At 32.8% G+C, this 15,652-nt stretch overlaps 1 protein-coding gene across 1 annotated transcript; it reads left to right on the top strand.

Annotated features, from left to right (window-relative positions):
* Nucleotides 1-70: 70 nt before the first annotated feature.
* LOC128167786 (uncharacterized) lies at nt 71-11,307 on the top strand. Its single transcript, XM_052833699.1, has 4 exons — nt 71-230; nt 7,095-7,255; nt 7,681-7,819; nt 9,792-11,307. The coding sequence occupies exons 1-4, from the start codon at nt 83-85 to the stop codon at nt 10,817-10,819; spliced, it is 1,476 nt and encodes a 491-aa protein (XP_052689659.1). The 5' UTR covers nt 71-82; the 3' UTR covers nt 10,820-11,307.
* Nucleotides 11,308-15,652: the final 4,345 nt, after the last annotated feature.

Below are 15,652 nucleotides of genomic sequence, written 5' to 3'. Positions count from 1 at the left end.
TCGCTAAATTATCTAATGTATACAATCGGGTTCGGCATTTTGGAAACTCCATTTTCAAATTCAGCAAAAAACTAAAACTAATATGCCGAAGAGACGGCAACCGTCGAGTTTGAAACAGTTGTGCATTTCTGACATTGCTTGGACTTTTGAACGAATTTGGTGGAGAGATTATTTTGATAATTTTGGAGACATGCAGTGTTTACATGTTTTGGGACCCTTCGATGCGCTTCGTAAGTTTTTTTTTTTTTTTTTTTTTTTTTTTTTTTAATCATTTTATTCAATTTCGTACATCTAGTTTATATATATATATATCTAAATCATACAAAATAAATTGAAAAAAAAAAAAAAAATCACACACAAAAAACCATGTGTCTCACAATCTTATAACAATTGTGTTACATTTTCAATCACATCAATTCTTAAGTCACATTTACTAAATTTCAATACATTTATCCAAAAAATAGTACACTTTTTAACATGATTTCTTAGATTATATTCTGTTTCATCGAGACTTTCTAGTCTGCAAAACATCTTGTATTTGTAGATTTTTAAAGCAACAAAAGAAATGAGGTTATTTAATAAGCGTGTCTTTTTGTTACATTCAAAATAAAAGCCAAAAATAACATCTTTCCATTGAATTCTCACATTGATTACAAAAGATAATATGTTCCAAATGCTTCGTACATTCTCGCACGTGAATACAAGATGTTGAATATCTTCAATTTCAGAGCATAAAGTGCATTTGTTACATGTGTCTTTTTTCCACTTGAACATGATTTTCTTACAGCACAACATGTTATGTAACAAATTATAATTGAATTCAGCAATATTTCTATCTAAAGCGAATTTGATTTTTTGAAGATATATAGATCTCCAATTTTCAGGGAGTATATTATACATTTCTTTGTAAATACGATTATACTTTGGAGGTTCAAATTTTCTATATAATAATATATCATAGAAAAAATTACATTTCTTGTTTTCAATTGTACAATACTGTTTAAAAAACAAAAACGTTCTCTTGTTTTTTATATTAATAAATTTTGCTTGAACTCCGTCAATATTTCTAATATTCTTAAAGGCAGAACTTATTATCTTATATTCACAAAGTAGATTTGCTTTACTGCAAACTTCATCACCAATTTCATACAATGATTTAAACCCATTGTCAGTGAATAGGTCTTTGACATACAGAATGTTACTTTTAATCCAATTCTTAAAGAACATAGGTTTTCCATCAAATACAAAATGCCTATTATTCCATATAGGCTCTTGTAAAACATCGTTTATATTCATACTTGATATTTCTGTAATTTTTTTACATTGATTAAAATACATAAAAATTTCTTTATAAAACAAAGGTAGGTTTTTAAACATTTCAAAGTTAGCCAACTTAACACAGTTTAATTTCAACATATATTCAAAATCTATATTGTTACTTTTTAATAGATGATCCAGGTGTTCACCCAGAATACTTCTACCTTTATTTCTCAAAAATCTTGGAATCCAAGCTGCTTTTAATGCTTGGAATTTTAAAAGTACATCAACAATACCTGTCCCTCCTTCTTCTATTTTTCCAATTATTGTTTTTCGTTTAATTCTATCTTTATTATTCCATATGAAGTTAAAAATATGGCTATACAATTTTTTAATTACATCTTCATTTGGTAATGGTAAGATTGATGCTACGTATATAAATTTACTTATACCTAGTGTGTTGACAATTTCAGTTTTACCAAAAATTGTGAGTTTTCTCCTTTTCCAAGATTCATATAGCTTTTTCATGTTTTCACATTTGTCTATCCAATTTTTCTTATAGCACTCATCTTTATTATGTCCAATATATATACCTAAACATTTAATGGATGACGTGTTTATTTTTATTCCAAAAATATCATTTTTACAACTTTTTAAACGACCTGTCAATATACATTCTGTTTTGTCAATGTTTAGTTTAGACCCTGCATGTTTAGAAAATTCTTTTATAGTCTTTATGGCCTCTTTTAGGGATTCCCTATTTCTTAAAAACAATGTCAGATCATCTGCATGTTGTATATGTTTAAACTCTTTACTATAATTACTTGGTTTTATTCCTAGAATTTGATCATTGTTTTTCACTTTTAAAGCTAGAATATCGGCTACAAATAAATATAATATTGCCGAAATTGGACATCCTTGTCGTATTCCTCTGGACATATAGCATGTTTTAGAAATCCATCCATTATTTTTTATTCGAAACATCGGGCTATTGTACAGAATCTTCATCCACTTTATAAAATTATTTTTGAATTTGTATTTCTCTAGTGTTTTTAATAAGAAGTTCCATTCTATCGAATCAAAAGCCTTTTCAAAATCTAGGAAAAGAAAAATTCCCTCATTATTTGTTTCCTCGCAATAATCGAATAAATCTAAAATTATTCTTGCGTTTTCTCCAATATACCTCCCTTTAATGTACGCCGACTGATTTTCGTTTATTAAGTTATCAATCACTTTTTGAAGTCTTCTTGCAAATACAAAAGCTATAATTTTATAATCTGTATTAGTCAAACTAATTGGTCTGTAATTTTTAATGTTGGTTTGATCGCCTTTTTTAAAAATAAGGGAAATAACTGCCAGTCTCTGTGAATAACTCATTTGATCATTTTCAAAAATGCATTTTAGTGTGTCTTGAAATAGTTGCTTTAAATCTTTCCAAAAGCATTGATAAAATTCATTAGTTAGACCATCTAAACCCGGAGATTTGTTAAGTTTTAAACTCATGACAGCCTCAGTACATTCTTCACAAGACGGGAATTGCTCGCAAAAATTAGCATCATACTCGCTAAGTTTATTGTCAATTTCTACAGATGATAAATATTCATCAATACAATTGTCGGAAACTTTGTTCGAGGAGTATAATTTTTCATAGAAATCGCACATTACGCCCATAATGTCATTTGTTTTATTAAATGTACCGTTGTCAGTTTTTAGTTCTTTAATTATACTTTGTTTTTGTCTACTTTTTTCTAAGTTAAAAAAATATTTTGAAGATTTTTCTCCCTCTAACATCCATTTAGACCTTGACCTTACAAATGCTCCTTTACATTTTATATCGTAAATTTTATCCAATTCAGCCTCAAGATTGCGTTTTTTAGTCATATCAATATGATGACATTCCAATTTTTCAATGTCGTCTATTTCTTTTTCCAATGATAATATTCTTTGTTTAATACTTTCTTTTGAGTTTTTTGCAAAGTTAATAGAAAATTCACGAGCTCTTGCTTTGAAAGATTCCCACTTTACCATAGGATTGGTGTTTTCTTCATATTTTATTTCGTTAATCAAAGTTTGAATACCTTTTTGATAATTTTCGTCAGATAAGTATGAATTGTTAAGCTTCCAATAACCGTTTCCCCTTTTGTTAATATTTGTTTTAAAAGAAGTTTTCAGAAGTCTATGATCAGACATTCTCTTACCATTAATTGTTCCGGGAATTTTCCGTAATGTAATTTTTTCAAAATCATAAATAAAATTTCTGCTCACAAATGTATAGTCAATTCTGCTACTAGGAACATTATCTGCGTTACACCAAGTAAAACCATCCAAATCGGGATATTCTGTATGCCAAATATCATACATTTCTAGTGAAGAAACAATTTTATTTAGCTTATTTGAACTATGATCTTGTGGATTATTAGTTTTACAGTTAAAATCACCACACATTATTATATTATCAAGATCAACTACGCATCTTTTGTGTAAAAAACTATTTAACTTAATAAAAAAATCATTTCTATATTTAGCAGAGTTTGGTGCATATACATTTACTAGAGTTAGTTCAATGCCGTTAATTTTTACTTTCAAAAACAGTCGTCTACCATCTATAGACCCATGTTTTTCTATTAATTCTACATCTAATTCTTTTTTAAAAAGAATTGATACACCCCTACTAAATTTTGAATCGCTAAAACAATGATACGATTTTCCTAACCATCTAGCATCATATTTTAATACATCTTTTTCTATATAGTGGGTTTCTTGCACAAAAATTATATCTGTTTGAATATCATGTAACCATGCATATAATTTAGTTCTTTTTTCGTCCGAGTTCAGGCCTCGGGCATTAACTGTTAAAATTTCAAACTTATCCATTTAAAAATTTTACATGTATGAAATAAGCTATCGTTCTAAATGAAAAAAAAGTACTGATTGAAGTATGTTTAACAATATACAGTCTACAATACGCAGTCCTTAAAATCATGTCCGGGTCGATCATCAGATTACAGTGTTTAAGAGCGCGCACTAACCACTATCATAGTCAGTACCCAGTGGTTTTTCTCCGAGAGAGTTGACATCGGTGTTTTTGTAGCCCGCATTTTTGCGCCTGTTGGTCCGCATAGATTTACGCGGAGACCGAGAGTGGTCTTGCATAGTAGACGGCTGCTTATCAGCTCTTTTGTCGGATTTCCGAATCGAACTCAACATGTCTGAGATATGACGCTGTGAGGCTGCCTGTAGATTCCTAGGAACAGACTCAGATCTCCGTGGTGGCGCCGGCCTTCGCGTACTGACGATCTTACGAAAGATCTGCCCCAGCACATTCTGTCCAGGCCATTTTCTGTGATCGGTATGTTCTGTTCCGGCTTTGTTTAGACCTGTTCCCCAGAAATCGTCATAAACACTCTCAGCAAAGAGTGTTGATTGTTCTTGTTTGTCCAGAATTTCCCGGAAAGCTTCAACCTGATCATACTTTGCATTCACAATTTCTTCCATTAGTTTTTCCTGTTTATCAATGAATTCATCATTAATCTGGATTGCTTTACTAATCATTTTTGCGTCTAGAGCCGTTTCTGCTGCCTGTATAGCTGTAGCCTTTGAGAGATCTCCGCAGCGAATGGCTTTAACATATTGAAAAGCGTGTTCTGCGGAGCGATGATGGATTCCAAAAACATGTATGGTACACGGGAAGAAATTCGATAATGGGTTATCGGCACCGGCAAAGGATATGACGTTCTTCTGGTTTTCGACAAAAGCCTCACACTTCTCTGATCCTGGTTCATGATCTGTTTTAAGGCAAATGCGACAACGCTTTTTGTCGCTGCATTGGGTACGCCAGTGTTCTCCCCAACAGTTTGTACATTTGGGTACTCGTTTTTTAGATGGCTGGCCTTTATGGTAAATGAGACATTTAATGCCTGCACAAAAAGCTGATCGTGGGAGTGATTGGCCATTTTGTAGAGGTTTGGCATACACAAAACGGTTCCCATTTAGGATGCTTGTCATTTTATGAGTAGTGGGATGTCTAATATTTTCATATTTAATTGGACTTGTAAGGCTAACTTTGTAGCTATCCAGCATTTTGATAATTTCACCATCGTCTACGGACAATGGTACTCCCTTGATTGTGATTCGCAGAACTTCCTCTAAGGGCGAGTTTGTTCCCGCAGAGAATGGATTTGTTTCAAAGACATTGATATGTGTATTTCGAAAGTCAAAACCTTCGGTTAGTAGTTTATCCCTACTTTGGGTAGTGTTCACATAAATTCTCCAGAGACCTCGGTCTCTTTGAATACACTTGATTTCACTAGTACAGATTAAGACGGATTCAAGAAGTTCATAGTCTGTAACAGGGTTTGAACCTTGAACAATATCAGAGTTTCTCAAATAGACTGGTTTTAGCATACCAGTGGCCATTATGTACAGTTATTTACAGAGTATCTATATACACGTACAAAAGCTAACGGTACCTTGTCACGTTGATAATTGAAGAGTGGTCACTCACCGTGACGGTACTTGAGCAGGTATTCACAGAAGTATACAGGTATACAGGTATATTTACAAATTACGAAAAATCGCAAAAAGACCCTCAAGAATCACACTTACTGAGTGTTGCTGATTGTTGGGGGTGGAAATTCCGGACAGAGAAAGTCGCATTCTAGCCTAGAACTTCACAAAATTGTCAAAATGACGAGAGCCAAGTTAAATACAACCGCCATGGCCCATGTCACGTGACTTCTTCATGCGCTTCGTAAGTTATGTGTAGCCAGGATAAGAAGGGGTTTTGCCCTGCATATTAATCCTGTTATCATTAATCATACCATATAGGTAGTTTATAGAATGATCTTGTTATTATAGAAGGATGACCTATTTTTAACGTCACCTTCGATAACACACACAAAAGCTACGGAAGCGGGTAATACTTATTAAAAACAAATTTAACTTACATTGAGTTACAAGATATGCAACCAAACATTACATTCGTGTTGCTTTCAAAATTAAAATAGTTCTTGGAGGAAAAATGTATGGTGGCATAGATCTGTCACCACTTGTCAGATAATTATGTTAACTTCTCATATGATAATGTCGACTTGTCAGATATTTTTGTCAACTTGTGAGATCTTTATGTTGACTTGTCAGAAAATAATCAAAGTGACTATAGAGACTCAACATTTTGTCGTCAAAGCGTGTTAGTGCCACTAACAGCCATTTACTTTTCATCATAATACCATACAAGTCGACAAAAATATCTGACAAGTTAACATAATCATCTGACAAGTTGACATAATCATCTGACAAGTCGACATAAAGATCTGACAGAAAAACTAATATGGCCACTAGTTTAAAGGAAATTATCATTCATATTGTAAGTCGACTTGTCAGATAATGATGTTGTCTTATCAGATGTTATGTCTTCTTGTCAAATAATTATGTCGACTTATCAGATAATTATGTCGACTTGTCAAATAATTATATCGACTTAAAAGATGATTATGTCGACTTGTCAGATCCTTATGTCGACTTGTCAGAAAATAATATTTGAAATGGATGGCACAAATTGGGCGTTGAAAGATTAAAGTGTTGAATTCTTAACCACGTGAATAAGTGACAAGTCGACTTAAAGAACTGACAAGTGAACATAATTATCTGACAAGTCGACATCAAGATCTGACAAGTCGGCATAATTATCTGACAAGTGGTGGCAGATCTATGCCACCATAAAAATGCAAGTTTCTGCCAGGTGCATCATATCTCAGGATTGAGGTCTGGAAGAATTATATTTGGGGCTATTTTCATATTGACAAATTTGTGTATTTTTAATTATTTCACAATATCAGCATCTGGAATGGTGGAAGAAATCATGAAGGTGATGGAGACAAATGGTCAACTACAAGGGAAATACTTGCAGATCCTCTTCACTGACAGACTTCGTCATTTGCATCTAAAGGGGACCATAATTACAAACCAAATAGTAAAACTTCTTGCTCAGAGGGCACGGGTAAGGCTTGTTATTGGCAGTGAAATAATTTGCATATATAAGTCCATTGTCCACTTTTCTTTTCTATTTGCCATGATGTAAATTGACACACAATGGTAAATCTTAGCAGCTGAAATGTTTTAGAAAATGTTATTTTAAAATGTTCGTTAGAATGATTATAAATCAAATAATGTTAAAAATTATGGCAGATTTAAACTTTAGTGATACAATGTATTATTTTAGTGGGAGTGAGTGTATAGTGTAACCTACATGTAGCTAGAATTCATATGTACTGTACCTGAAAGCTTATTTTGACTTTCCCTCTTGATCACATTTCTTGTTTATCAAAAATTGTTTAGTAATTAACAGTGATCTGCTATCAATGATACAAGTTCTGAGGTACATGTATATTATGATGCTAAAATGCTCATCTTTTCTGTCTGCAGAAATTAGAAACTTTGCATCTGAAGTATGCCAACAAAATTTCCAAGAACCTGTTGGTTAATTTAGTGGAGAATCTGCCAGCTATTAAAGAGCTCAACCTCACAGACACAAAGTGTGATGACAACATGCTCCAAATTATCAGTAAGTTTCAAAGATAATCAATCTACCGTAATTAAAATTAGATCCTTCACACTCCCACATTTGATATGTCGCAGCAACATATTAAATATGGGTGCATGAAAGATTTAATTTTAAAGGATCTAATTTTAATTAGATCGAAAGATAATTGATAGCAGAAACGTGTATTTTGGTTTGTCTCAGCATAATACATGTATATAATTCAATGGAAATCAGCTACATGTATATACGAGGGTCAATCAAAAAATACGAAGACTTTTGTCATAGCTATGTTACTTAACGTCATATCATTACTAAATTTGGTAGACATAATTTAGCAATAGTTTCAAACAATTTGCAAGAAAAACAATTAATAAATTCCTTTTTATCTAAGAATTATTTAGAATCTAATCCTGCAAAAATAAGGTCACGGCGCACGGTCAAGATTTGTGTTATGTCAACAATAAACCATATAATGTTAAAAGTAATATCTCTATAAATTGGGCTTAAAACCAAATAACATTGAAACCTCAAATTAAGTACAGTCATGGCATTCTATGTACCAAATAGTGACAGGATATATTGTTTTGTCAAACAGATTTTAGTAAATAAAGACAGATAGTCCTCTTAAGAATTGACTAAAAACATCGACGTCGCCGGACGTCACGGCGCAACGAGAAGTACAAACAAAATAGATTTAACTCACAAAAAAGCCGATACAAGCTATGAAAATGCTCAATGGTGCAAAAGATAAGGCAACAATTATTTGCAAGTTTGTGTTTAACTATAATAAATTTTTTGGGGGTGGTGGTCATTGTATTTTAAATATAAAACAGTCCGAAAGAGAGTAAAATATCTGTAAATATTTGGTCAAAAAATAAGTAACGTCAACCGACGTTCAGGGTTATCCCTACTGTACACTAAGAGATACACGGTTAGAAAATGAGAAATTTGAAGAACTTACTTATGATTCTTGAATAAATGTGTGCAAATAAGATGTTAAGTGGTTCAGTGCCATTTTAAATTGTAAGGAGAAAGGCACAAGAGACTAAGCGCGATATAAAGATGGGGTATATCTATAAACTGTGCGTGTTTTATCTTGACGTCATGTTTTGAACGTTACCGTGCGCCGTGGTGACAAAACATGTTGTTTTTAAAAAGGGCTAACAAAAATACCGTTTCATCAAATGGACTAAAACTTCGCATATCAATAACATAAGTGTTGGTGCACAGATTAATCTGTTAAGTATGACTTTTGTGAAAAATGTATGATAGACAGCCACACTGTCTTCGTATTTTTTGATTGACCCTCGTATTACACTTATTTATTGAATTGGTATTTCAAGGTTATCTGAATGATAACAAGTGCTTTTACATATGTAAAATCTAGTATGCAAGATTCATTGGCAATATGAGGAATGAAAGTAAATTATCTTCTAAGATGAATGAAAATTTAGGGTGCATTATTCCTTATATAAGGGAGATAATTCTTAATATCTTGATAAATAATAGGTTTTGAATACCCAGAAAAACTTAAATTCCTTGGAAAATTACATATACCACAAAAACAAAATTTTGATGAGTGCATGCCAAAGGGGGTGGGGGTCTGCATATAAGAGAAGGTGTTATTCTTTCAAATGCTAGTCGGTAGTTTTTTCAGTAGTTGTGCAAATGAATTAGGGAAACATTTGTTCCCCCCTGCCATGTTAATTTACATGGTACATTGTACTATGTACCGGTATTTGTATAAATAAATTTTTGAATTGGAAATGTTTCAAATGAAAGAATTCATCTTAGAATTGTTCCTTTTGCCTTTACTGATTATAAGAGTCAATTGATAAATAACAATACTTTTCATCCTACATGTAACACATCTTGCATACAGTTGCCCTGTTTTGTTGGAATGGTCCATATTATCTTGTTAATTGCCCAGATTCTCATCCTCAGTGTATGTATATCCCTGGTACTAACTGAATGCATCTTGTCAATATTCTAGGTTTGAATTGTCCTCATTTGGTCACACTTTCTGTGATGAATTGTCATGGTGTAACAGACAGAGGTGTTCAGTCAATTTGCTCCGGACAAACCCGGAAATTGCAGAATATTTCCCTTCAAGATTCCGGTGCTACTGAACAATCAGTCATTCAGTTGCTAAGAACTTTACCTGAGCTGAAGGAAGTGGAGATAGACAATAATATAAGTGGACTTGTGCAGGTTATTGAGGAGGACATTGTGAATGGGAAGATGGACAGTAAATATGGCATCCGGAAAATCCACTGGGACACCTCCGTGCCTCTTTCCACACACCTTTCCCTCATTGTTGATCATTGTCCATTTGTTACAGATGTCACTTGCCATGGCGTCATTAGTGGAGACGTTTTAAAGAAATTATCATGTATCAAGACCATGAAAAAATTGAACCTCTCTTATGGTCATGGATATGCTGGACATCATGATTTGGGGGAGTTTGTTGAATTCTTGCAGGAAGTAGGGATTCAGATCACAGATTTGTTCCTGTCTGACACAATGTTGATGCCAGTTAGGGAAATTGGGGTTTTCTGTTTGAATTTGAAGGCTCTGACCATGATATGCGACGGTAACCTTACTAGAGCAAGGGCTGTTCAGGCAAGTGAAGAACTCTTTCACCCTGACAGTTTTAAGAAATTAGAAATCATCAAACTATTTGACAATAATGTAATCAGGTCAGAAGATACCGTAACATTTTTGTTATGCCAAGCTGAAAACGTCAGGATCTTAGATGTACACAAATGCATGGCTTTCACATCAGAAGGCCTGGATGCTGCATATCAAAAACACGGATTTAAACAGCTAGAAAGCTTAAAGTTAGACACTTGTCACAATTTTGATGATATTGACATTTTGGAACTGATGCTAGAAACTGAAAATAAATTAAGTGTTATGCACTTATGTTCATGTTTTAATATCACCTTTGTACACAGTGATGAACTCCAACTCGCCTTGCAGGAAGGTGAAAATTGGGATATTGAATATCATTGGGAATAATACATTGTACATGCATAGAATATACATGAATTACCATAGTACTAGAACATAAGCAGAGTGTGCCAATTTTTATAAAATTATTTTTGTATTTTGTATTCAATAATTGTGATTTTTATGTAATTTTTTGTATCCTGAACTTCTAAATGGTTACATAGGATTGTATACGTGCCTGTAAAACATTTTATGTGACAGTTTATGTATATCTACATTTGAGTATATCCAAGATCTCTTGTCTTAATTATTATGAATGTTGAACAAAAGCTAGTTATATTATACAATGCATGTGTATAAAGGTTGTTGAACAGTGAAGACTTTCTCTTTTAATCAAATTCTCTTTGATATTGAACAAATTAACTACATGTACATTGTATTGGATACATATAATTATTAAACATATCCAATATGATATTTGCATGATTATCATTGTTGAGCAGTGAGGAATTTATTCTTTGGAAGGGATTTGAAAGTAAAAGATGTGAAGACGCTTACATTTTGTCATTTTAGTTTACTGACTTGCTTTGTGAAGAAAATGATGAAAAATAAAGATAGATCATCAAATAGTAATCTAGATACCTTTGATAAACTCAATCATTCTAGGGGACATGCTTTGAGACTCTTGTTATGTTCTATGAACATGTTAGGGAATAGTTCATATAAATGTGGTAGAGTTGGACAGCTGAAGATGCCTGCAGGGCAAATAAAGAAATAAACCTCTCGTATCCAACATATCCTTCGAAATCGTGATCAACATGTGCGGAACATTTTTCCAAGGGAGTGGGAGCCGGGGGATAATTTTATTTGTAGGGAAGGGGTGGGGGTCTGAGGCCTATTTTTGCCCATTTTACCATGTGAATTTTTAAAAATAAGTTTGAATTTTCTAGATGGGCTTTTTCAATGCTGTCTATAAATATTCTAATTGTTGTATGAACCAACATAATACAATCAGAAAAGCAAGGCCCCTGGAGTGTTTTAGGGGTGGAGAAAACTAAAAATGATAATTTTTTATACAGGGTAATCAATTATTAAGAAACCAAAAGAGAACCGATTTGACGATGGACGTAAACATGTATAAAATATACATGTATGTATATACTCGTACGTTCCTGGTTTAACTTTAGATCTAAGTACAGATTTATATGGTGGAATATGGGACACTGATGTCTTTATATAGATGAACATACTATAGCATTCACCAGTAAATATATTAAGCTTAAAGGATTAAAACTTTTTTTCAAACTTTATACTAGTATTTTTATGATTCAAATATGAGTGAAAAGTTTATTTGTTAAAATAAGGGACGAAGAGAGATCGCAAGAGTAGGGGCGTTTTTCTTCCTTACGTGTAATTTGATAAACAAATTTTATAATTTAACTCAAAGTTGTGAATAATTTTTGTGTTTGCAATTGTTCCATTCTTACTTTAATAAGAGAGCAAAATTTGGAGAGACGGATAGAACATACACTGTACATGTACATGTATATTAGATTAACTACTATCACTTACATGTACATCCTCGTATGGAACGCCACAGCTGCCTTATGTTAGATGATTTTATTATATGCTGTGGGTCTATTATTATATGCTGTGGTTCTATAATTATATGCTGTGGGTCTATAATTATATGCTGTGGTTCTATAATTATATGCTGTGGGTCTATAATTATATGCTGTGGGTCTATTATTATATGCTGTGGGTCTATTATTATATGCTGTGGTTCTATAATTATATGCTGTGGGTCTATTATTATATGCTGTGGTTTTATAATTATATGCTGTGGTTCTATAATTATATGCTGTGGTTCTATTATTATATGCTGTGGTTCTATAATTATATGCTGTGGGTCTATTATTATATGCTGTGGATCTATTATTATATGCTGTGGGTTCAATTATATGCTGTGGGTTCATAATTATATGCTGTGGGTCTATTATTATATGTTGTGGGTCTATTATTATATGCTGTGGGTTCATAATTATATGCTGTGTTTTCATTATTATATGCTGTGTTTTCATTATTATATGCTGTGGTTTCATTATTATATGCTGTGGGTTCATAATTATATGCTGTGGTTTCATTATTATATGCTGTGGTTTCATTATTATATGCTGTGGGTTCATAATTATATGCTGTGGGTTCATTATTATATGCTGTGGGTTCATAATTATATGCTGTGGGTTCATAATTACATATGCTGTCGTTTATTCGGAACTAGCTATTCGAATTCGGATTTCTCGTTTTGGAGTTTACATTTACAAGCACTTTCAGCTGACACCAAGGACAATGGTCGTGTGACCTTGACTGAGACCCATATGCTAAAAATTGCTTTTCAGAACTTTGTTGTCGCCGGGCGCATAGTGTTTCACAAACACATCTTGTTTCAATTTATCAATATTATACTTTCAGACAAAGCAGAAAATGTGTTTGTGTTTTAAATCTTTTATACAATAAAAAATGATTAAAATACTGAGTATGCAAAATTGATTTCTTGTTTTATTTACTATTATCAACTATAATAATTTAAGCTTTACTATTAATCGTTGATGTTTTAAAAGATTCTTTAAAGGGAGTGTGCTATTAAAAATCAAGTACAAGCTTGAGAATCTATACTGTCATTTGAGAGTACGTTACTGAAAGTCAAAGTAGCTCAAAAAATTCTATGTCTCGGCATCTCTCTTAGCGCAGCCGTACGTGTTTGCTCACGAATTCTATCAGGACACATTTTTATGCGTCCGAATCGTAAATTGTTTTTGTCCTGTTTGTCTGTCTGTTGTCAACTTTAACCTTCGCCATAACTTTTGAACCATAGGAGAAAGAGACTTCGTATTTAGTATGCATACTTCACTAATTAGGTGCTTTTAAATGACACATAGGATAATGAGTTTGTGACCTTAACTGTGACCTATATGCTAAAAAATTGCTTTTTCGAAATTTGTTGCCGCCGGGCGCATAGTGTTTCACAAACGCATCTGATTTTAATTTGATAATTTGTTTGCCCCCCAAATGCACCGTTACTGTATTTCTTTTATGGATCCGCCATCATAAATTTATTAAGAGAGTGAGAAAATTCTGATCTTAAATTCATGTCATTTAATGAATTATGAGTAGTTTTTCAAAGGGAAAAAAGCCAAGTTAACCAAAATAAATACAAGATGTGTTTGTGAAAAACTATGTACCCCCAAATCTTCGATGACAGTGGCATAAAATACCGCAAAATTGAATCTGTGTTGGATTTCCGGGCATTGGGCGAGGCTGAATGCACATCTCTACTTCAGTTCCTCAGACAAATAAAAGATAGTGTTTTCAACATTGCGTACATGTATAGAAAAGGTAACGCACTATAAAAATGTGTCCTGATAGAATTCGTGAGCAAACACGTACGGCTGCGCTAAGAGAGATGCCGAGACATAGAATTTTTTGAGCCACTTGGACTTTCAGTAACGTACTCTCAAATGACAGTATAGATTCTCAAGCTTGTACTTGATTTTTAATAGCACACTCCCTTTAAAGAATCTTTTAAAACATCAACGATTAATAGTAAAGCTTAAATTATTATAGTTGATAATAGTAAATAAAACAAGAAATCAATTTTGCATACTCAGTATTTTAATCATTTTTTATTGTATAAAAGATTTAAAACACAAACACATTTTCTGCTTTGTCTGAAAGTATAATATTGATAAATTGAAACAAGATGTGTTTGTGAAACACTATGCGCCCGGCGACAACAAAGTTCTGAAAAGCAATTTTTAGCATATGGGTCTCAGTCAAGGTCACACGACCATTGTCCTTGGTGTCAGCTGAAAGTGCTTGTAAATATAAACTCCAAAACGAGAAATCCGAATTCGAATAGCTAGTTTCGAATAAACGACAGCATATATAATTATGAACCCACAGCATATAATTATGAACCCACAGCATATAATAATGAAACCACAGCATATAATAATGAACCCACAGCATATAATTATGAACCCACAGCATATAATAATGAACCCACAGCATATAATAATGAAACCACAGCATATAATTATGAACCCACAGCATATAATAATGAAACCACAGCATATAATAATGAAACCACAGCATATAATAATGAACCCACAGCATATAATTATGAAACCACAGCATATAATAATGAAACCACAGCATATAATTATGAACCCACAGCATATAATAATAGACCCACAGCATATAATTATGAACCCACAGCATATAATTGAACCCACAGCATATAATAATAGACCCACAGCATATAATTATAGAACCACAGCATATAATAATAGAACCACAGCATATAATTATAGAACCACAGCATATAATTATAAAACCACAGCATATAATAATAGACCCACAGCATATAATTATAGAACCACAGCATATAATAATAGACCCACAGCATATAATAAAAGACCCACAGCATATAATTATAGACCCACAGCATATAATTATAGAACCACAGCATATAATAATAGACCCACAGCATATAATAAAATCATCTAACATAAGGCAGCCATGGCGTTCCATATCCTCGCTTAAAAATAACCATCATGATGACTGCCCGACCTGAATGAGTCGATCGTTGGTGTTGGGCTCCTTTGACTCAATGCATTATTCTTTTTTTTCGAGGACAAAATAAAATTGGTGACATATTATAAATACTCGCACGTACTTTGTATTTCTTGAGAATAAGTAATCGCCAAACACCCTTTTTGTTAACAATTTATCTATCTAAAGTAATTTGAAAAAAGTAAAATATTAAAGTACAAAGGAATCATTCTGACTTTTCTGGTGATATCTTTACGTTCGGGCTTTATCACCTTTATGATATTTGAT

Source organism: Crassostrea angulata, chromosome 10 (assembly GCF_025612915.1).
Source record: "Crassostrea angulata isolate pt1a10 chromosome 10, ASM2561291v2, whole genome shotgun sequence".
In the NCBI taxonomy this organism is placed as follows: domain Eukaryota; kingdom Metazoa; phylum Mollusca; class Bivalvia; order Ostreida; family Ostreidae; genus Magallana; species Magallana angulata.
Note: the sequence above shows the minus strand (reverse complement) of the source record. Positions and strands in the feature narration are given on the sequence as shown.